Below are 22,220 nucleotides of genomic sequence, written 5' to 3'. Positions count from 1 at the left end.
CCTCCCGTGGAACGCTCGCACGCTGGGCTAATTCCCCGCTGTGCTGAATGTTCCATTGGAACGGACGCAGTCATGACGGGCTCAGCTCGTCATGAGCACCGGAGCGCCGTGGCTCATGACGAGCTGACCTCGTCATGAGCATGGGGGGCGCTGTACGCGCCCCCCCCACCCCCCAGCACAGCGGGAGAATCCTGCCCGCGGCGAAGGGGTTAACTGCTTTTGTTTAAACGCTTGTGCCTTTGCCCTCATAAAGAGTACAGAGGATTATTCTAGTAATAAATACATATATTTTTATAATATATAACTTGTGGGGTGTCCTTTCATTTGGTATTACAGGATTGCATATGGTAAAACAGCTGGCTTCACATGCCCTCTTGAGTTAAGCCTAAGACTGCTTGGGCCTATGCTACCCCTAGGATAGCTTGTATATAAGGTTGACTTACAACCGCTCACCATAAGGGTTGCTTGGACTAGAATAGTGAACATCATACATCAGGCCAACTTCTCACACACATCATACCACACACTAACCAAATACATTCAAACACCATGGGTAGTTAAAATGAACCTATGGGGTAGTACATGGTCTGCCATACCAACAATTATCACAAGAGTTACATTCACTGTATCACAAAAATAAATCGATGTCACTAGAAACTTTTTAAACGCGTAGTTCTAATTTACATTCCGTGTAACTAAGACACAGCTTTTTACAATCCAAACTATTTTGGCAGAACCATCGTTCTACGCGTTTCGAATCCCTGAAGTCTTAGGATTCTCTTCAGGACCACAGATATCTGAAAAATAAAAAAAAATACACATGTTATCCTATTCTTTTAAAGAAGACACTGAGCCCTCACCACTGTTCTATATCTCCAGCTTACCAGTATCTCTGAAACCAAAAGACGGCTCTTTTTACATCTTCTTTCACCATAAATTCTGTGCATTTAGTAGAGGAAAAGGGGGGGGGGGAATAGCAATAGTACTTGTCAAAAACAGCCTTATCAAATAATCCCATGATTGATTAATTCAAGCAGCAGAATACCTGCTGGACTGATCCAGAACAACTGATTAATGAATCTTATCTAAAACAAACTTCCCCAACAGTTTTGTTCAGAACGCGAACATCGCTCTCTAGTGTGCAATTACTGCCACCACACCTGAAAATCAGAAAAACCAACACGGACTACTACATCCTTGCTGCAAAAAGATGGAGATGTGACTGGTCCATGGTTTCGGGAATATGGATCGCTTACCTCCTGCCGTGTAACGTTGTGGAGTCTCGAAACGGAGTTTCTCCGATTGTTCTTTCAAATTTGTTACTCCGTCCTACACAAGGCAAAAACGAGACGTGCGGGTAAGTGCAAGGACCGTCTAATGTGGATCCGTTTGGACTTTAGGAGCCTCGATGGTCTTTTACCGTGTGAATCGGTGATTGTTGATGTAAATCAGTTCCCTCCATTCGCGACGTTCAGTTGCACTTTCGGTCGACCACAAATGACATCCGGGTTTACTGGGATATGTAGTCCATGGCCCGCTCTGCGCATGCGTGTACAGAGGTATATCTGGCTAGTGGATTATCTCGTAAGGGATAACAATGGAGGTCGCGTCCAGTGGTATTCTGGGTGATGTAGTGCTGATTATATATGTGCCCCTGTGTGACACAAATTTAGAGTTACTTTTAATGCTATTAACACTTAGCGCTAATATATAGCGCTGAAATTCAACTTGCCATTTCGCGGAGACACAAATCTCTATGATGCAGTAAAGGACATGTCAAATCCGGATGCATTATAAAAGGGTAATTCCCGTGTACATAACTTGGCATAATGCGTATTAATTATCTGGTGTGGGGGTCATGGTGGTGATGAATTGTTTTAAATTGAACGTGGAGCCAAGATGCTTTAAGGATGGATCAGGATGGAAACTGAGTCGCCAGTCAGTTAGTTAGATAGGTGCAGGTATATAATCAGCACTACATCACCCAGAATACCACTGGACGCGACCTCCATTGTTATCCCTTATGAGATAATCCACTAGCCAGATATACCTCTGAACACGCATGCGCAGAGCTGGCCATGGACTACATATCCCAGTAAACCCGGATGAGCTTACATCGACGTCATTTGTGGTCGACCAAAAGTGCAACTGAACGCCGCGAACGGAGGGAACTGATTTACATCAACAATCACCGATTGACACGGTAAGAGACCATCAAGGCTCCTAAAGTCTAAGCGGATCCAACATTAGACGGTCCATGCACTTACCCGCACGTCTCGTTTTTGCCTTGTGTAGGACGGAGTAACAAATTTGAAAGAACAATCGGAGAAACTCCGTTTCGAGACTCCACGCCGTTACACGGCAGGAGGTAAGAGATACATATTCCCGAAACCCTGGACCAGTCACAGCTCCTTCTTTTTGCAGCAAGGATGTAGTAGTCAGTGTTGGTTTTTCTGATTTTCAGGTGTGGTGGCAGCAATTGCACACTAGAGAGCGATTTTCGCTATCTGAATAAAACTATTGGGGAAGTTTGTTTTAGGTAAGATTCATTAATCAGTTGTTCTGGATCAGTCCAGCAGGTATTCTGCTGCTTGAATTAATCAATCATGGGATTATTTGATAAGGCTGTTTTTGACAAGTACTATTGCTACCCCCCCCCCCTTTCCTCTTCTAAATGCACAGAATTTATGGTGAAAAGAGCCGTCTTTTGGTTTCAGAGATACTGGTAAGCTGGAGATATAGAACAGTGGTGAGGGCTCAGTGTCTTCTTTAAAAGAATAGGATACCATGTGTATTCTTTTTTATTTTTTAGATGTCTGTGGTCCTGAAGAGAATCCCAAGACTTCAGGGATTCAAAACACGTAGACCGATGGTTCTGCCAAAATAGTTTGGATTGTAAAAAGCTGTCTCTTTGTTACATGGAATGTAAATTAGAACTACGAGTTAAAAAAAATTCTATTGACATCGATTTATTTTTGTGATACAGTGAATGTAACTCTTGTGATAATTTTTGGTTTGGCAGACCATGTACTACCCCATAGGTTCATTTTAACTACCCATGGTGTTTGAATGTATTTGGTAAGTGTGTGGTATGATGTGGAATAGAATAAGTGGGTGTATGTATGAGTGATTGTGAGATTGAGTATCATTCCCCTTGTCCCCAAATCAAATCATTTGTTTTTGGTTTTGTCTTGTTTCTTGAAAAAGTATAAATGTGGCATGTAAATTTTCTTTGAAATACACAAAAAAACGGAAATAAAAGGCTACTAATGAGCTTTCAAATGTGTATGAGGTATACATTTGAGAAAGCAAAGTTTGAAGAGGTATCCATATTGGCAATCTTTCTTGTTACAGGCTTTGTTATATGCAGCATTTTCAAATACTCTTAACTCTCCAAAGGTAGCTGGGTATAGTATAGAGAAGTCATACACTCGAATCCCTAATCATTGAATAACCGCCACTGGGGGTATTTGTCTGTACGCAAATAAACATTAGACCAACATGTTTGGCCACACCACATTTAAACCTTACTTCTGTTTTGACATTCAACCCTGCTACTTTTGTTGGTGTGCCAAACTATTCTTCATCGCTATTGTAGATCTCTAAATGCACCTAAACAATCACCCTCGACCCGCAAGTGTGAATTCATTTATTGACAACAAGAATTAGCAAAAGATTGACACATTATATCATAATGAAAGGGTCATGAATACAAAACCTACTGCAAGTCATGTCATGATCAAAACACAGTAAACGTTTATTCATTGTAGGCATTTCTACTTCTAAAAACTGCCATTACATGGAGAGCTGTCAAAAACGATTCCTGATGGGACCCACACAAGTGATTAAACTGCACAAAAAATACACTATTATAGCACCGAAGACAAAAAATCCTTTCTCTGTCTCATGGTGGTTTACAATTATATTTTGTCACATCCGTTAGGTAAGGTCCACCATTCCCAGGACAGAAAAAGTGATTAAATATAGTAAACAATAGCTGCTGATGCAAGCTGTAAATTTAGGGTTCCTGATAGTATTTATTTTTTGGTGTATTTCTGTTTATATTTATTTTTTTCTAATTTCATCTGTTATAATTATTTAGTTTTTTGAGGAGAAATGAAGCTGAAATTAGTATGTTTCCACATTTATTTAACCAATAAATATGCACTCATGCTTGAATGCCTGCCAGGTTTCAATGCTGTGAACATCTGCAGAAGATAAATCAATGCACTTAAATGAAAATATGCAAATGCCAGTATCAACCTTGTGCAAATCTACTGCTGTTAAATCCTCTTTACTAAAATTCCTTTCTTTTTTACTCCCCTTACCTATCAGTCCATGCTGCTACTGGCCTGGCAGACAGTATTTAGAATTACGCAAAAAGCAACCAAATTTCCATTTTTATTCACACAATAAAATAAATGTTTTCTGTCTGTATTTATCTGTAAAAATGGAAAACAGGGAGCCATATTTGTAATCAGCAGGTGGCACAGAGAGTTCAGCCTATGTAGCTATGGGCCTGCTAGAAAACAAAACGTCTAACTATAAAATCCAAGTAAACACGGTAGTACAATAGTCATGTAGTTTCCGCAATAATTCCCCTCATTATATCATAGCTTTTGGTCCCAATGACTTAAAGCTGAAGATTTGATGTTCTCTCTTTGGGTTTACTCCTGATCCTCATACTCAGTACATCTGAACTCTTCACACGCCAGAGTCGCTCACTTTGCAGAAAAATAAACAGAGCCCTGTTCTGCATGCCCAGCACCAGCTTGGTTCCGAGCGTGAGGTGTTCTAGGCACTTGAACAAGTGCTTTGATAGTATCCCAAGTCACTGGACACAATGTCATGAACACCAGTATGATTTTTCATGTGTATTCAGGTAGTGCATTTTGCTCATGCCTGGTTCTTCAATACTATTAAATTAAGGAGAGTTCTTTCCCTCTGCGATTAAGAGGAAAAGCATGGGGAGGGGTTTCTGCATGGGTTACATGGATTCCCCCATCGTGGAGTCAGCTATGTCACTCCCTCTGAAGCAAACTCAAAGCATATATTTTATTTGTTGAATAACTGAACCCACATGAGAATTCTTTAGATTCCTGAAGTCGTACAGGGCCTCTGAGAAAAGTCGAAACCCTGTTATCTACCTTCTATATGTTAAGTATATTTCTTTAAGTAAAGGATACTCAATGATCAGTTTGATATTACCCACTTTAATAGAAAGTTGGCCAGTTAGAGGGAAGAAACATTTATAATTGAAGATGAATATGTAGCCCAGGTACATGCAAGATGTTGAAGCATCCTCTCTTGCTCACAAGTCAAATATCCCAGATAACCCCATTCTCTCACACACTTTCCGGTCATCCCAGTATTTCAGCGTCCACTTTTGTGGGAGAAGGAGATGAAGGTGGTAATGACTTTGGGAGGATTGGGTTGAATCAAATGCAAGAGAGAAGAAATGTCTGGTCTGTCATTCGGCAATTCATGTCTGCTAATTATAATCTCTTCTTTAGTTGGCTGAACTGAAGCAGGAGTGTGTGAGCCGTGGTCTGGAGACAAAAGGAAACAAACAAGATCTCATCAACCGCCTGAATGCCTACTTTGAGGAGCATGGTATGTCTCAGCAGTGCTCTTGCCTGACGTTTACAGCACACGTGCAAGCATTGTTTCATCAACTACTTTATGATGGAAATATTACATTGTGTAATTAAATTTGTTTTTTTCCTTTGAAATGTGAGCTCTTGATGCACGAAAAAGAGATTTGACGAATTTAGTACATAAGCGGATGTGACGCAAGTGGGTACTGCTGTGCTGCCAGTCTGAAGCCATCACCCCAAAAAGGGTCCCTAGAATGCTTTTTTTTAAAAAGACATTGAAAAGTTTTTTCGGTAGTCTGTGTACAATGTAGTAACAATGGTGGTTTTAGAGTACAGCTGTGCTTTCTATCAGAGCTTAGAGGGTTTGCTTTTGCTACAGCAAAACTCTGTCCGGTCAGGCAGGTTAGCAAATAAGTTTGCTGACAGGGATGCAAATGTAGCGGATATATATATATATATATATATATTTTTTTTTTTTGAATTTTGGAGAATGGGAGCACGTTGTTGATGGTGGTGTTAGATTCACTGCTAGTGTCTGAGGAGATGGACCTTTATGGTGCTGTTTTACTTCAGGTATGCTCAGAGTCCACTGTGGTGTGGGAGCTACTGCGCATAGTTTAGCTCGTCTTTTCAAGTCCTGCAAGACTTTCAGTCAGTCACTGCCTTTTTACTGTGGTACACTGTGTAAAAGGTCCTGCCTAATTCAATACCCTTTATGTTCAGTATTAGAGTTCCTGCCCTGAATATAAAAGCAGAGATTGTTTTTAAACTTTATACAAAGTCCTCGTTTCCTGTAGGTTGTGAATATACACTTCCCACTGGCAGCCAGGCCTTGTCTAAGAAACAATGCCCCCAGTAATATTTATTGAAAGTACCAAGTCAAGTACAGACTTCATTCACAAAATCAGGTCCAGCTGAAGAGGATTGGTCCCCCTCCACCCAGAGCCTATCATGTTGAATAAAAGCATGTGAGGAAGCCCAGGTGGCTGCCCCACAAACGCATGGTGTCTGTAAGGTTCATAGCTTCGTAAGATCTCTTCACTGCCACTTTAGTTTTCCTGTCCATGGATGAGAAGGCCTAGTGTTGTCAAGCTTTAAAGATGAGTTATGTGCAATGTTAGCTAGCATGGAACCAATTTTCATAACACGTAGGAACTGTTACTCAAAACTGTCCAGCGGTTACTTGGACAGAATGATACGGAAGCCAACCCCATCACTTTCTTTTCATTGCTTTAACATCAACTAGAAAACCACATTTAATGGAAGAGCCCTCAATTCTGACAGTGGGTACTGCTCAAATGAATTTTCTTCTTTGGATATAGTAGAAGTTTACCTTCAACTACTTGCCTTTAGAGAGCAGCTCATCTTCCTCCTCAGTGGTAGTCTCATTGGCTAGATGATTCTCCTTGGCCACTTGATTCTCAGACTGCAGTGAATTACAGCGTGGCACAGATTGCACGATCATAAGTGCTTACAACTCAGTTGTTTTTTGCAGAACAGGCTGCTTCCTTTCATCTGCAGCTATGCCCTCGGCCTTCTCATAGTGGGAAGCATGATACTTCTTCTCTACACACTTCCGAGGCTCCATTCTGAAACACAAACACCCTGCAAGTCCTAGCTTTCTATCCAAATGCTATTAACAGTATCATGGGTACAGCCAATGGCTGGCGAATCTGGTCTCCTGAACCCAAGTACAACTGCAGGGTAAGGCCAACTGTGACAGTTGACCGTAACAAATGTCCTCGTGCCCCCAACCGCTCCAAAGCAGGGTGGCGCAGTCAGAGTACGGCCACCAGCTGAAGTCAGGCCATCCAACCCCACCACACCCTGCGTCAACCAGATGTCGTACTCTTGTTAGTTCACGGCAGAAAGGCCGGCCTAGAGATGTGATGCTGCATAAATAAATCCGCATAACTTGTAATATGCTTATCTGATATGAACCATGGACCGGTGTACTGACCACCTATGCACCCAATGGACGGGGAGAAAAACAGGTTGGTGCGGGTAGCAGGGAGTCTGTATTTGTAGACTACACATAGTAAACTAAATATTTTTAAAAGAAACATTCCTCGCTTTTAAATGAGTTAGAATTTTGTTTTATTTTGATTGCAGTGACAACTGCTTTTCTTGGTAATTGGACCTACTTAATATGTAAGGAATGTGATGCGCAAGGCAGATAAAGGTGTAATGGGAGTTCGAGATTCATTTTTATGGAGCTCCGGCTTGCTTCATCCCATGTCTTTCTGTATCTTTAATGTTGCTTTTGCTACCTCTGTATTTCCTCACCTGATTTTTAGGTCGAAGCCTACCAGACAGCGCAGCTGTTCGGTTTGCTAAAGATATCTTGGGGACATTCGAAAAGCTAGCCAGGCAGACCCCCCCAGATCTATGCAACCTTGCATAGATCTGCAAATTTAGCGGCACAAAAATGGAAATTTAGCGGCACAAAAATGGAAATTTAGCGGCATTATTGCGGCACTTTATTATACTCGTAATCATTCTTTTTCAGCCTTAGATCAATAGAATCTGTTTTATTAGAGTATTCCACTTTGAAATAGGCATGTTTAAAGTGCCTGCAACACTACGGAAGCACAGCACTAATCCTAACCTCGTGCAAGGGGACCCTATTTCTCCCTGGAATGTTTAAGTGCCCATGTAGGCACCACTGCCGGGGCACCGCTGCCTCCTGGACCCATGAGGCATGACACCTCTTCATCAGGTGCCGTAGGACGCAGGACGGTAGTTATTGGAGGTGCACTGCCATGGATTGGTTGAGATCAACAATGCCAGGAAGATGCAGCTGTGGTTGGGGCTGTTTACTAGCAACGTTTCCTAGGTTTTATTATGGCGTTTTCAAAACATGCCTATTACTTTTCAGAAAAACCCCATTAATCAAAACCGAATAAAGTACCGAGTATATAAAACAATGCGAAAATGCCCATTTTGTCTTGCTTACATGTTACATCAAGTCTCTAGTGCCACCATCATGAAGTAGAATTTAAAAAAAATCTGGATTGAGGTACTATTTCACATTATAATTTTGTAACCTAATGCAACTTGAAGTTTTCAGCTTCAGGTATGTTTAACTCAAAATAGGTATCGCTTCTTACAAACATAGTATGTAGTTCAAAGATCAAACGTCTGAAACGCTCAGTTATAAAAAACAGATTTATTCATTTTATCGAGACTTGAAGGCGGTTGTACCTAGTTTCGCGCTCATGCCACCATCCCTCTGGGTAGCATTCTAAAGTAAAAATCAGGCACCCGCACCGGTGTTTGCTGCCAAGCACCAGAATGCATCATTCCTTCTCACATCCATTGTAGATGGCAGGGCCAGTTTTTACAACTAATCAACATAATATTTTAAGGGGCAAAAACCTGTGGGCTATGTAGGAAGTCAATGGGCCTGTCAAGACATCGTTCAAGTTCAATACATAGTCCAGCAGATGGAAGGGATGCAGCAAAAATGTTAAGAGCCTCATTTCCGTATATCACACCGTCATACAGTCCTGCTGTATATATAGTCAATCGCTCTTTGCTTTCTGGGACCTGTAGTTTCATATTCCCATTAGACGGGTGCCCCTCCAATTAATCACGTGCAAATTGCTGTTGGCTAAGAACTAGACTAGTCAATGGGGCCACACATGTCGTGGTGTCAACAGTTTTGCTGTCGTTTAGGCACCAGTCCTTCCAAACAGCAGGGTTCCCCTGCTCTCTTGCAGCCCCCAGTCCCACGCTTCCCCCAAATAAAGGACCGAGTCCAGGAGGGGCGACCTGTGAGTACAAACGTCTCACAATTCATTCTTGCACAGTGAAAACGAATTACCACATCCAAAAATGTTGCTAACATTCCTGTCCGGTACATTAGATGGCCTTAATTGGCCCAGGGCCAAACGTGCTGGTGAAAAAGGTTTTCGGTGTGCTTAATGTGAGCTTGTGGTAGCATGTGGGGCCCACTGGCACTCATTTGTGGGGACCGAAACTTCTAATATCAGACATTAACACTGAACAAGAGACAGAAAGGCATAAAAAGTGGAAAGGGGAGTGAAGAGAAAGTTGGAAGAAAATAAAGGGAGAAAGCAGGATGAAAAAGAACCTGCAAGAGCGAGATGAGGGGCACGGAGTGTATTGGTGTTAATGAAAGAGGCACGAGGTGGAATCTAGACTACACAGACTGGGTGTTCGTAGCCCTGACATTTGACAGTGGGCTCATAAGGAAAACTTTGGGCCCTGCACTTATCCGATTACAAATTAAGTAAGCACTGCTGGTTCTGGAAGTGATCATTACCCATTTTATTAACCTCTGCAGGGTGGATGGATATGGTTGTGCTTTCTTTAGGGTGGTGCAACTGGTGCAGTCGCACCTGGCGCTCACCTGGGCAGAGGGGGGTGTGTTTAAAAAGAATGAATGGATTTAAAGCACATGCTGAGAGTTCCTTGCACGTCCAGCAGTCAGCACGTGCTGCAGAGTTCTTTGCCAGTCAAGTAGCACTGTTCGAGGGTAGTACTCGCAGGGCTTAAATTAAACCAGTGGTTTCCGGTGCTCTGAACCTTGACATAATTGTCAACATCTGCACTGATGACAGTCTGCCACATATTGGTGATGTGGTACCGCACAGTGTCACACCCTACGCTAAGAGAAACTGTCACATAACTTCTAGTGGATCAGAAATGACAGGCATACGCAGCTGCAAACTATGCTGGACTAGCATGACATATATATTCGAAATTAACATTAAGTTTATAAATAGAAAACAGAGACATGAGCAGGGCAGGCATTTAATAGCTGAAAGGATCATAATAATTAAAGGGACGAGTTCCAAGGGCTTTGGCTAAGGAAGTCTGATTTTTATTTATTTGTAATTAGCTCATGCTCATATGGCATCCGCAGCCGTGCTAAACAAAATGAAACTCCCCTTTAGACCCAGTTGAATTTCTATGTGCACTACCCCCGGGTGCAAAACTTCTCGAAGGAGCTGATGGATTCTAGCCAGTGCTTAGTCAACCCCCACATTAGCCAAGTTAGTGCAACTTTAACTGCCCATCGTGTAGCATTTTAGTTTTGTAAGAGCTGTAAAGATGATCGACTTTAAATTTTAGACTACCGCGACTGTTCCTTAAATATACCACCTTCTACGCTAGCCTAACTACAGATCTATTTTTAATGTACACTTCTGTCACATTGCCCATGCTGCTTAAGGCTAAGATTACAAAAGTCAAGGCAGTTCTGAAGTGTGTAAACAAACATTTTTAATACGCTCAAAACAAATCTGTACACAAGGCGATGACCTTTCCACACATTATCATCTACGCCAATCCACTCTACGCCACTTTAATCCGGCACCACGCCACTTCACTCTACTATGAAACAGTCTACTTTATGCCACTGTATTTCACACCACTCTGCTGCACTCCATACCACTTTGCGCCACTCTGCGTCTCTCCACTCTGCCACTCCACGCCACTTTGCTTTATGGTACTACACTCTATGCCACTTTACCCAAAACCAGTGTACTCTATGCCAATCTACTCTGCTCCACTGCACTCTACTGCGCTCTACTCTGCAGCACTGAAAATTCTTCCACTGATTTTAGAGCCTCTCTACTCCAATCTACCCTGCACCACTCCAATCTACCCTGCACCACTCTAATCTACCCTGCGTCACTGCCCTCTACTCTAAACCACTGCACTCCACTCTAAACCACTGCACTCCACTCTAAACCACTGCACTCCACTCTAAACCACTTCACTCCTGTAAGAAAGTGGCTCTGTATATACTGCACCAAAGTAAGGTTCAGTGTGCACAGAGTCCACAGTTCCCAGAGGTATGGCAGAGGCTAAAGTTAGATATAACCTTACTCTCTAAAGTGGTAGCTTGGTCGAGCAGTAAGGCAGTATCAGAGGACAGTGTAAAGCATCTTTTGTACACACTGTCAGCAAACGGTTTCACACTCAAGAACTGAACTCTAGGCCAATTGTTTTGTATATAAAAATATATTATTGTTTATTTAAGAACCGAAAGTAGGTATCATAAATACTTACTCAGAATGAGATGTTGCAATTGAATACTTATAAATAGCAATAGACTTTTAAATGCAATTGATACAGTTGTTGCAATAGGCAACATAAGTTAAACACAATTTAACATTGAGCTCAATGGTAAGTTTTAAGTAAATGCAATAAAATCACTTTACAAATCTTTTTCTTACTCTGGGCTGGATCCTGGATTCAGCCCTGGTGCATTTCCTGTAAACAGTTGAAAGAAATAGTTTTTGTTACACAGGCGATTTTTAAGGAATATTTATGTTTTGAAAAACGACACTCGGAAGAAATTTTGGTAAAAACCAAGCAATGTAATCCTATGGAGGAAAATCAAGTTAACAGTAAGTCACAGTTATCTTTACTTTTTAGGGTCAGTGCTGGGCACCAAGATCCAGCACTGGGATCTCTCCTGATAACAAGTGAGTAATTTTGTTTTCGTTGTTCAGACAATTTTATATTTTTTTATAAATCTTTTTATTATTTTAAACAAGAGAAAAAGGAAAAGACATGACCGGAGCCATACACACATGAAATATCAGGGTGGGAGGGAACAATCACAGGGTAAACATGGAGCAACAAAATCAAGGAGTGGTCCGCGACAGCAAGCATAAGATACGACTAGCAAAATTACAGTCAATGAACAGGTTAAACGTGGACCCCCAAGACCTTCCCACCCAGGCTCAAAGCAGCTAAAGATTCATGGCAACCAGACAATAGAAGGAAGGAAAAACAGAATAGGATAATTCGACAATAATACAATAAAGGCTGAACTAAGAGGGAGTGAAAAAATTTAAAACTATATGGGCGATAACGAAAAGAAAACAAAAAAACCCCAACCCCCCACCCTGCACCCCTGCAACGGCTATCGCCTAACCCCCACTAGCAGTGTGCCTGTCGCCCCAACTAACTAAGTTCTAAAAGTAGAAAAGTGGGGGAGGAAAGTGACATACGGCTCCCGGTCCCCCCTCCCCCCCCGTCGGAAACAGCGACCCCATGGCACATAACAAAAAGAAAGATCCCAACAGGATATTAGAGCAGATCTAACAGGGGAAGTCATCAACACCACCCAACCCTCAGAAAAGAAAACAGTGGTAGCAGTCCCGTGTCCATTAGATCAACCCAATTGGTCCCTTCAGGCAATATCAACCTTGGCCCGTACGGTCTACAACACGGACTCCCACGGGTGGAACCATACTCGTGACGGATTCAGTCAGTTGGAAATTAAAAGCAAAAATGTTCAGTCCGTACAAGATCAAGAAGAGTAGACCATCACGAATCCCAGTCCCCCATAAGCGACTCCTCCCCGACCGTAAGTCACAGTATAATTTCCCCCGAGAACACAATGAGTCTGCCGGGGGGGGGGGGGGGGGGGGGGGAACTTCAATATTGCAGCCCGAAAAGTGGTGAAAAGGGGCTCCGTAAACGGATGGTCGCGGGGGTCCGTCTCCACCTGGGGGGCTTGCAAGTGTGGCGATACAGTCTCGATACCAAGGTTACCAACAGTAATGCAATCGATGAGCAAGGGATACAATTTAACCTCCAGCACCCGGCCATCAACCACCGGCAAGGCAGTCACCGTGGGAAGCTCCGCACACTGGGGCTCAGACAATTAAGCAGAGTTCGGTCTCAGGCGCACAATTTCAGCTGTACAGGTGGACATCTTGTGAATCAGAACATCCACATGCGAATGCAGAGCCCCGATGGCGGCCAGAACGGTCCGCAGCGACGGTTCACCCTCCGTCCGACCCATATCACTCTGTGACGTACCGGCAGGATATTCGTCTCCGGAGCTCAAGTACACCAGGAGAACAGGCAAGAACGGAGCGGACGGCCACCGCGGGCGAGAGATCTTGTGCCGCACAGCAATCTGTACGTTGCGACCGGGGACCCCAGACCTTCGAACCGGGGGAGGGGGCGCACCCGATCTCCGGCACGGGGAACCCCGAGACGCAGCCAAGGGAGCGTTGCGGCACCTCTTCGTCGGTCTGAGCAGATTGGGCGACCGCCACCAGGAGCAGGCAAAAGAACCTCCACAGAGAGAGACCGGACCCAAGCTAGGTCCCACGGCCGATGTTGTTCGATTGCAACCCGGCCTGGCCAGCACCCGAGGTCCCGGCTCCCAGCCGGGTTAGGCCGAGAAATTCAGCACGGTGTAACTTCGGCAATAATGTCCGAAAAAGGCTCGGGATTGCTCCACCAGGGTCAGCTACTATTCATCCATCTGGAGGGCGGGTGTAAGATCAGGAGATATAACAGGAGATTCCGACGGGAGACGGAGGTCGGCGGAGCCGGGAGCCTATGCGGCCATCTTGTTCGCGATCGTAGCTCCTCCCCGTTCAGACGATTTTTAGTGAATATTTTAAAGTTGCAAAACTCAACACTTGGAAGAAATTCTGAGTGAAACCCAGCCAATGTTACCCTATGGCGAAAATCAAGTTATCGGTCTTTGGGTAAGCACTCTGCTGGCAGAGTTAAGGTTCTCGGAGTAGACTCTGGGGTCTCCCAGGGTCAGGTAGGTACAGTTGTTACACCCTCAGCAGCACAGGGGCAGCTGGGTGAAGAGTGAGTATGCCCAGTGTTAGCCTATGGCGGGTAGGCGGCCTTTGGTTGGTGGCTGCTAGCAGGCAGGCCACGTGTCTGTGGGAGCTGAGCTCCTGGTCACTTACACAGGGCAAGTGGGGAAGTAGGATAGGACAGATGCTGCACTTCCAGTGGCACTCGAGCGGCTGGGTGCAGGGTGCTTTTGGGCCGTCGGGCACCCAAGGTATTTCAATGGGAAAGCTGCAAGACGAACAAAGGCTGCAAACTCTGGGACGGAGATTCTTCAGGTGCGACCACCACTTCGAGAGGTATGTTGTGAAGCTGTAGGTTAGGTTGTTGTAGACGAATCTAGGACTCTAGTTAAATATTCCCGATTTATGCCCTTATGTGGTTATATCAAAGCATATCCTTATATAGGCATAAGAATCATACCCATATTAAGACATAGCCAATGCAGTCCAAATACGGCAAGGCTACTCCCATAGGCTCCTAGAAAGCACAACGTGTTCTTGAACAAACCAAGCCTCCAGCAACCCGGAATTCCCACTGCTTCTGTATTGATTTGTCCTAGAACTCCCGGAGTCCGAAAGAACTGCGAGTTCTTAGTGACGTTGTCCAACCTTACGTCAAACTCGGCACCTTCCAGGTATAAATATACCAGCATCTGCCCTAGCAAACACACGGTGGTTTGGAGCAGATCGACTATCTACTTGTCCGACGCCCTGCTGTAGCAAGTGCCGAAGGAAGCCGACCCTCCCGCTGACGCACTGAGAGAGACGCTGTCTTTTCTCCTGCCGAGAAATCCAGCTCCAGTGTTTCCCTGTCACCCTTGCGGGTTGCTGGGAGATCGATTTCCTGAGAGAGAGATACAAGACCTCCTTCATTCTATAACCAAGGTACGGAGCTGATTAGACCCTTAGAGAATTCTTGATTTAGATTCTTGGCAGAAACTATCTTAACTCAAAACTACATCTCACTTACTCCTTCCCATGTACCAGGCTTAGGTTAGGTACACAGGGGTAGGCGTATCTTAGAAGCAATGTCAATGTCAATACAAGCTTTATTCGGTTAAAATTTTAAAACCATCAAAGCACAGTACAACATGAATTTTCATGGCATTAAAATTCACTACATGCGTAAGATTAATAAAATTAACAGTATACAGATATACATATTTTGTAATTAATGCAAAAGACCATTTAAAGTAACCTAGCCCGCGAGAATAATACTTGGAGTTCAAATAAATAATTAAAAAAGATGTTGTCACCCATTGAGTATACTTCCTAAAATTCCCTAATAATATAATAAAATTTCATATCAATAAAAATGTTCTTATTCATAAAGTCACTACATGTACAGAGGTGGGAAATTCCTATCACAATAACTACATCTTGTTTCTTAGTCTGATTGCCCCTGTGATATAGCTAGCCCCTCCAAAGCATACCAACGGTGACCTCAGGGATTGCAAGTATATCAAGGCTGGCTTAACCTGTTCAAAGTTACAGCCCTTTAACAATGGCAATATGAATTTCTTGGCTATTGAAACATAAAAATCACAGAAGAAAATCATATGTAAGGTATTCTGTTCTGAAAAGTTATCACAGGGGCAGGGCCCAAGAACCCCCTCCTTGGAAAAACCTTTTGGAAAAGATAAAAGCCATGGGAGCATATTATACTTGAATCTTGTCAATACAAACAAATGGAATGGCTTGTTTATATACGTCAAGTATGGCTGGATTCCTCTTCCTATACTCAGCATTGCAAAGCTCCTGACTGAAGGTTTGACTAGCTCCCCTTCTTCCCTCATTGACATGGACCTGTTTAGAAACTGAGATTTTATGGCTTTAATGGCCACCTTGCTCAGTGCCCTCGGGTTTGTAAAAAGGTCGGGACTACCCAAGATGTCCATTTGTGTTTTAATATATCTGAGCCACGGAATATGAAGGGCTCTATCTAGGGACATACAGTCCTGGATTATCGATTGATTTAGGTTAGGCGATTGCTGCGCCCAGATTCTTAGCCAGCCTAATAATGGGGCCACAGCAATCTGATCTTGAATGTAGCCAACACCCACGTCCTCATGTATATTAAAATTAGCAGCAGATGCTGGGAGCGACAACAATTTTCGTAAAAAAATATTTTCTGCTACTTGTATTTCACTAGCATCTGTGTAGCCCCATACCTCACTCCCGTATAACACCATGGGGACACACTTTGCGTTATATATCTTCATAAGGGCTGGGAGTGGCTTTGAACCTATCCGCTTAGCAAAATCCAAGACAGCCCCCGTGAACCTAGCTAGGCTGTTTTTTTTTAAAGTACGCTGCATCACTCATGACCTTCTTTCATCAAATACTATCCCTAAATATGGGAAGGTTGGTACTTTAGTCAGTTCCAGGCCTTTGCAGAAAAATCTTGCCTTTTTTGCCCGCTTTCCACCTATCGTCATTGAATGGGACTTCTTGAAATTAGTTATAAGATCAAGAGAGTCCATAAAACTAATAAAACGATCTAAAAGCACTTGCAACCCTCTTGCTGTTCTAGCCACCAAAACTGCATCGTCTGCGTATAACAGTGCTGGGATCTTTTTTGGGCCTACCTTTGGGATATCTTTACAAGATGATGTTAGTGCATCTCCCAAGTTATTTATATAGAGCGAAAACAGCAGAAGGGGCAAGGATGCATCCTTGCCTTACTCCACATTTAACAGACCCGCTTCAGTTAAACTCCCATTTTCATTGTAACGGACCGCAGCAGTGTTATTCTCATGTATATCAGCCAGAAAGGATACTAGAGTAGGTTCCAGCCCAATGTCCGAAAGAGAGGCCCATAACTTTTGCCTATTTACAAGGTTGAAAGCAGTGGACAAATCCATAAAAGCTAAATGGATATCCCCCTGCTTTGTGACCGTGTACTTTCCTATGACCAAATGTAAGTTCAGGCATTGGCCTACCGTACTTTTCCCCTGTCTGAAACCATATTGCAGATCAGAAATGATGGAGTTTTTGTCTAGCCATTCTGTCAGACGCGCTAGTACAACTTTTCCCATTATCTTTGCGGCAGAGTCCAAGAGTGAGATTGGCCTATAACAGGCCGGATCTTCTCTTGAACCCTTTTTATATATTGGGACTATAACTGCTTTGCCCCAAGTCGCTGGGAAACCGGCCTTGGTGGCAGCGTTAAAAACACAAGTTAAAATCTTTGCCCACACACTTGGGTCAGCCCTGTACACGTCCGCCGGTACCCCATCCGGGCCTGGTGCTTTTCCTTTGGCTGTGGATGCAATTGCCTCCATAACTTCCTCCTCTTGGAAGATAATGTTTGGCGCCTGATTAAAATCCCTATGGGTAGTAGCTAATAGGTGATTGCTCACGGAGTACAGGTCACTAAAATGTTCCACCCATCTTTCTGGAGAGATGAGGCAGTCCTTGATGGTATTGTCAGCCTCGTCGAAAACTCGACTATTTATTACTTTCCAGAAGTGGGTACTACTTTTTAGGGTACTGGCTTGACTTCGCTCCTCCCAAGCCATCTCCTTGAGCTCAGCTTTCCGTGACTTAATTGCATTTTTATAGCTCCTCCTAGCTTTGGTGATGCGGATAGCATCCCTTACAGGGGCCCTCAGGACCACCATTAGGGCGTTGTGTGCAGTGGTGCACATTTGATCAAACCAATTTTTAAATTTCTTAGGCCTTGGTTTGCTCCGCCGAGTCAAATTGACCGCTATTTGATTAGTAATGCGGCCAAAGGCACCTAAAATTTCTGTAGATTCGGCGCCCAAATTAGTACAGAGGCTAAAATCTTCATGGTTACTATTATACAGGCTGCCGAGAAAATCAACCGGAGCAATTACCTCCCTTCTCAGCCTTCGACCCTGACAATTGGTAACTATATTAGATTTTGAGATGAGAGCCAGAGGTGACTCACATTTAAGGGCCTCAATTTTAATGTCAGTCCTAAGGGGGTTATGATCACTCATCCCAACCTGCCTAACTCCAAGCGAGCGAATACGGTCCATTAAGGGACATGACACTAGAATGTAATCAATAATACAGTAGTGGCCTTGACCTGTGTAGGTTGGGATCGGGATTAAAATGTCTGGTTGCTCATTGCAAAACAAGTATTGGGCAGCTAAAAGACTCTCTAGATACAACCCGCTTCTCGTATGCTCAAAATGCATGAGCCCCTGTGGGGCAAGTTCATACTCAATTCTTTGCAAACAATTTAGGTGACAAACATGGATGTTAAACTCTCCAAGAATTATAAGGTGGTAAGGAGCATCATTTTTTGTTTCGAAGTCGTCTAAAAATGAGTACAGTGCTTTTAAATGATCTAATTCATCTGCCCTAGTAAAGGAGTTATAAAAATGTACCACTAATAAAGCTGGGAGGCAATTTTTGCCCTCCAGCTTAACAGCCAAGATGTGTGGAGAATTTCACACAACTAACTCTGGGCTATATAATAATTTTAAACTAAACAATAACAGAAGACCCCCCCTCGGGCTCCCCATTGGCGATGGTTCAGCAAACTTATTAAAGGAGAGCACCATCTAAATGATAGGTGTCTCTAACCTCCCATGTTTCCTGCAACGCAATGATATGACTTGTAGATAAGAAACCCTCCCAATTTTGATCCCCTCTTTTTGACCGCAACCCAGCAATGTTCCATGAGAGGATCTCTACCTTATTCGTGGTTGCGGCCTGACCTATTATGTTTTGCAGCGTGAATCTTTCTGGATTCACTATGCTGTGCATATTCCGCAATCTGGTGGTTGGGTCCGGAATCATAGTCTTTCTTCTCTCTTTTTTTTTTGTAGCCCACGTGGGTGTCGACGTCCCACCATTTGGTGTACCTTCGGTGACGTCGGCATGCTTCCGGCGGAAGCTACCACCCTTGGGCGCCATCTTCAGATTCTTTTTTCCGCCGTTGGGTCTGGATCGTCGCGTGAAGCTCCAGAAGTTTTGGATTAGAAAAGAAGGAAATACAGCAACTCTTCGACGGTAAAGACCTGAGAAGATCGGGAGAAGAGGACCATCCGAGAAGAGACGACGAAGAAAGGAAAGAACTTCGAGATCTTCGACGTCCTTGGAGGAATGCGCACACAGGGAGCCCCCTGAGCGCAGGGATGTACAAGACACCCTTTAAATTCTGCAAAAACTGCCACCACAAGTTCGCGCAGAAGGACCAGCACCCGGTCTGCAACCTCTGCCTGCCAATCGACCACGAGAGCAGAGACTGCAACGCCTGCTCCGTCTTCAAGCCGAAGACACTCCGAGTTTGAGAGAGATAGAGGACTGCTCACCACACGATGCAGGGCAAGGGCCAGCCCCGACGCTTTACGAACTGGGCCTCTCCACCGACGACGAGGACAACATCGCCGAAGGTCCAGATGACTTCACGGTCGCAGAGACCGATAAGAAAATGCCTGACAAGGTAGGAGAGTCTACGACCCGGAAAACCCCCACAGGGTCTCAAAAGCCAGAGGCAGACTCTCGAAAGTCAGAGCCCAGAGCCTCGAAAGGAGCACCGGCGCCGAAAACTTCGACGACCGAAGCTGCATCCTCCGAAAAAGAGCCCAGCGGATCCTTCGAGAAGGACTCCCGGAGGCCGAAGACCAGCGAAAAGCATAGGTCATCGAAGCAAGCCCCCGAAAAAGGGCCTTCGACTTCGAAAGAAAAGGAGCCGAAGAAAGTTTCGACGCCGCCTAAAAGAGCAGCCGGAACGCTCTACGACGAACAGGCCACAGAGATGCAGAGAAAGAAAAGAAGGCTCGAGGCCGAAATGGAGAATATCCTTCAGAGAAAGAAGGACTTCGACGAAAAAATGAAAAGTTACAGGATCCCCTCGAAGCCGGCACTGACCGTCGCTGAGGTACAGGAGCACGAGGAGTTCGACGTAGAGGAGACGCCGAAAACTCCGGAACCCTCGGAGCACGAAGAGGAAGAAGACCTCTACTACACAGAAGGGGACTACGGGGAGCAGCAGTCAAGCTACGGCTCAGGTTCCTCGATGGCCCAAGACCAGGAATGGCAGGACATTGAGGCCGAAAACCCGGAGGAGGCTGTGGAAACATACCCCTCGAGGCCTTCACCACCGCACAACATTGGGGCATACAATGAGGTGGTCAGGAAGGCGGCAGCAGCCTATGGAGTTAAGCTGGAGGAGGAGAAGCCAAAAGCAGATTTCCTGCTCGAGACCTTGCTCCCCACTCAGACAAGAAGCCAGTTCTTGCCCATGCTAAAGAGCGTCACAGACCAGGGGAAGGAAGCCTTCAAGGAACCGGCTACATGCAGATCAGTAACGCCGAGGACGGAGAAGAAATACAAATTCTCCTCCCAAGACCCAGCTTACATCGAGGGATCCGTCACAGCAGACTCCATAATCGCTGCAATGGCCAGAAAAAGGGCAAACGTCCCAACAACATCTGGACCTCCACCTGACAAAGAAAGCAGGAGGATGGGTCTAACTGGCAGGAAAATAGAGAGGAACGCCGCAACGCACTGGCGGATGGCGAACTCCAATGCCCTCCTGAACAGACATCAATACCAGCATTGGGATGAGATGGGCCAATTAATCAAGCACCTCCCGGAACAATACCGTGAGAGGGCATCACACCTTGTGGAAGAGGGGAAAAGCATCGCTAACTCGTGCCTCAAGACAGCCTTGGATGGGGCAGAAACAGCCAGCAGACTGATGGCTCTAGGCATCACAGAGAGAAGGCAAGCCTGGCTCAGGATCTCCGGCTTCAAGGCTAAGGTTCAGAACAGCATTCTGAGCACACCCTTCAATGGTGAAACACTGTTCGGAGCCCCAGTTGATGAAAAGCTCACCCAACTGAAGAAGGACAACGAGACGGCAAGGTCCATGGGGGCCCTGCAATTCAGGGGGATGAGAAGGGGCACTCCTACACGGAGGCCTAACGGCAGGGGTGGAAGCCAGCAAGGGCAATCACACCAGGCATTCCACCAGGGACAACAGAGTGACAACCAAAGTCACCAGGGCCAGCAGAGGCAAAACTGGAACTACCAGGGCAGGGGCCAGTCCTTTCGATCAAGAGGAAACGGACGGGGCCAGAGAAGGAGAGGCGGTGAACAACCCCTCTCTAAGTGAATTCACACGGAAAAAGGTGCTCACCCACTCGAACCCTCCGGGGGAGGAGCACGGGAATACAAAGAGGAGAGGGCTACACGGACAAGACACAAAGGAACATGTGACGCCAGTAGGAGGAAGATTGAGATTGTTTCTCCAGGAGTGGAGAAAAATAACAACGGACAAGTGGATACTCAACATTATGCGGTTCGGATACTGCATAGAGTTGGAAAAGAGACCAGCAAACAGAAAGCCAAAGAGAAGAGAGCACTCTGGGAGAGAGCTGCGATTACTCCAAGAGGAAGCCCAAGAACTCCTCCTCAAAGCGGCCATCGAACGGGTTCCATTCAAAGAACGCAACAGGAGTATACTCAAACTACTTCCTGGTGCCAAAAGTGGACGAAAGTCTAAGACCCATCCTGGACCTTCGGTTCCTAAACAAATACGTAAAGACTAAAAAATTCAAAATGACGTCCCTACAAGAGGTCATCCCGCAGATAAAGGCCGGGGACTTCTTGTCCACTATAGACCTCAAAGATGCGTACCTGCACAGCCCCATGAACAGGCAGCACAAGCACATGCTAAGATTCACAGTGAACAAGGATCACTACCAATTCACGACCCTGGCGTTCGGCCTAAAGTCCGCACCAAGGGTGTTCACCAAATGCCTCGCGGCAGTGGCCGCACATCTAAGAAGAAAGGGGATACACGTGTACCCCTACCTCAACGACTGGCTCGTGAAGGCATGGGTTTCTCTATACACTGGGGAAAATGCTCAATGGAACCAGAGCAAGTGAAAATCTTCCTGGGAGCCCAAATCGACACCGTCCAATGCAGGGTGTTACCCAGCGAGAAGAGAACACTCAGCCTACTGAGGGAGAAACGTCACTACCAGAAGGGGCGAGCTCTGACAGTGAGGACTGTGAGCAAGATTTTGGGGATGATGGCGTC

The 22,220-nt window shown here is 44.9% G+C and overlaps 1 protein-coding gene across 1 annotated transcript in view; it reads left to right on the top strand.

Moving 5' to 3' along the window:
* SARNP (SAP domain containing ribonucleoprotein) overlaps window positions 1–22,220 on the top strand; it is a 738,339-nt gene that overhangs the window by 95,678 nt on the left and 620,441 nt on the right. Inside the window, exon 2 of the mRNA XM_078686447.1 lies at window positions 5,514–5,613. Coding sequence (XP_078542573.1) covers window positions 5,514–5,613 — 100 coding nt within the window. The remainder of the gene's footprint in view (window positions 1–5,513; window positions 5,614–22,220) is intronic.

The sequence above is a fragment of the Lissotriton helveticus genome, chromosome 1_1 (assembly GCF_964261635.1).
Source record: "Lissotriton helveticus chromosome 1_1, aLisHel1.1, whole genome shotgun sequence".
In the NCBI taxonomy this organism is placed as follows: Eukaryota; Metazoa; Chordata; class Amphibia; order Caudata; family Salamandridae; genus Lissotriton; species Lissotriton helveticus.
Note: the sequence above shows the minus strand (reverse complement) of the source record. Positions and strands in the feature narration are given on the sequence as shown.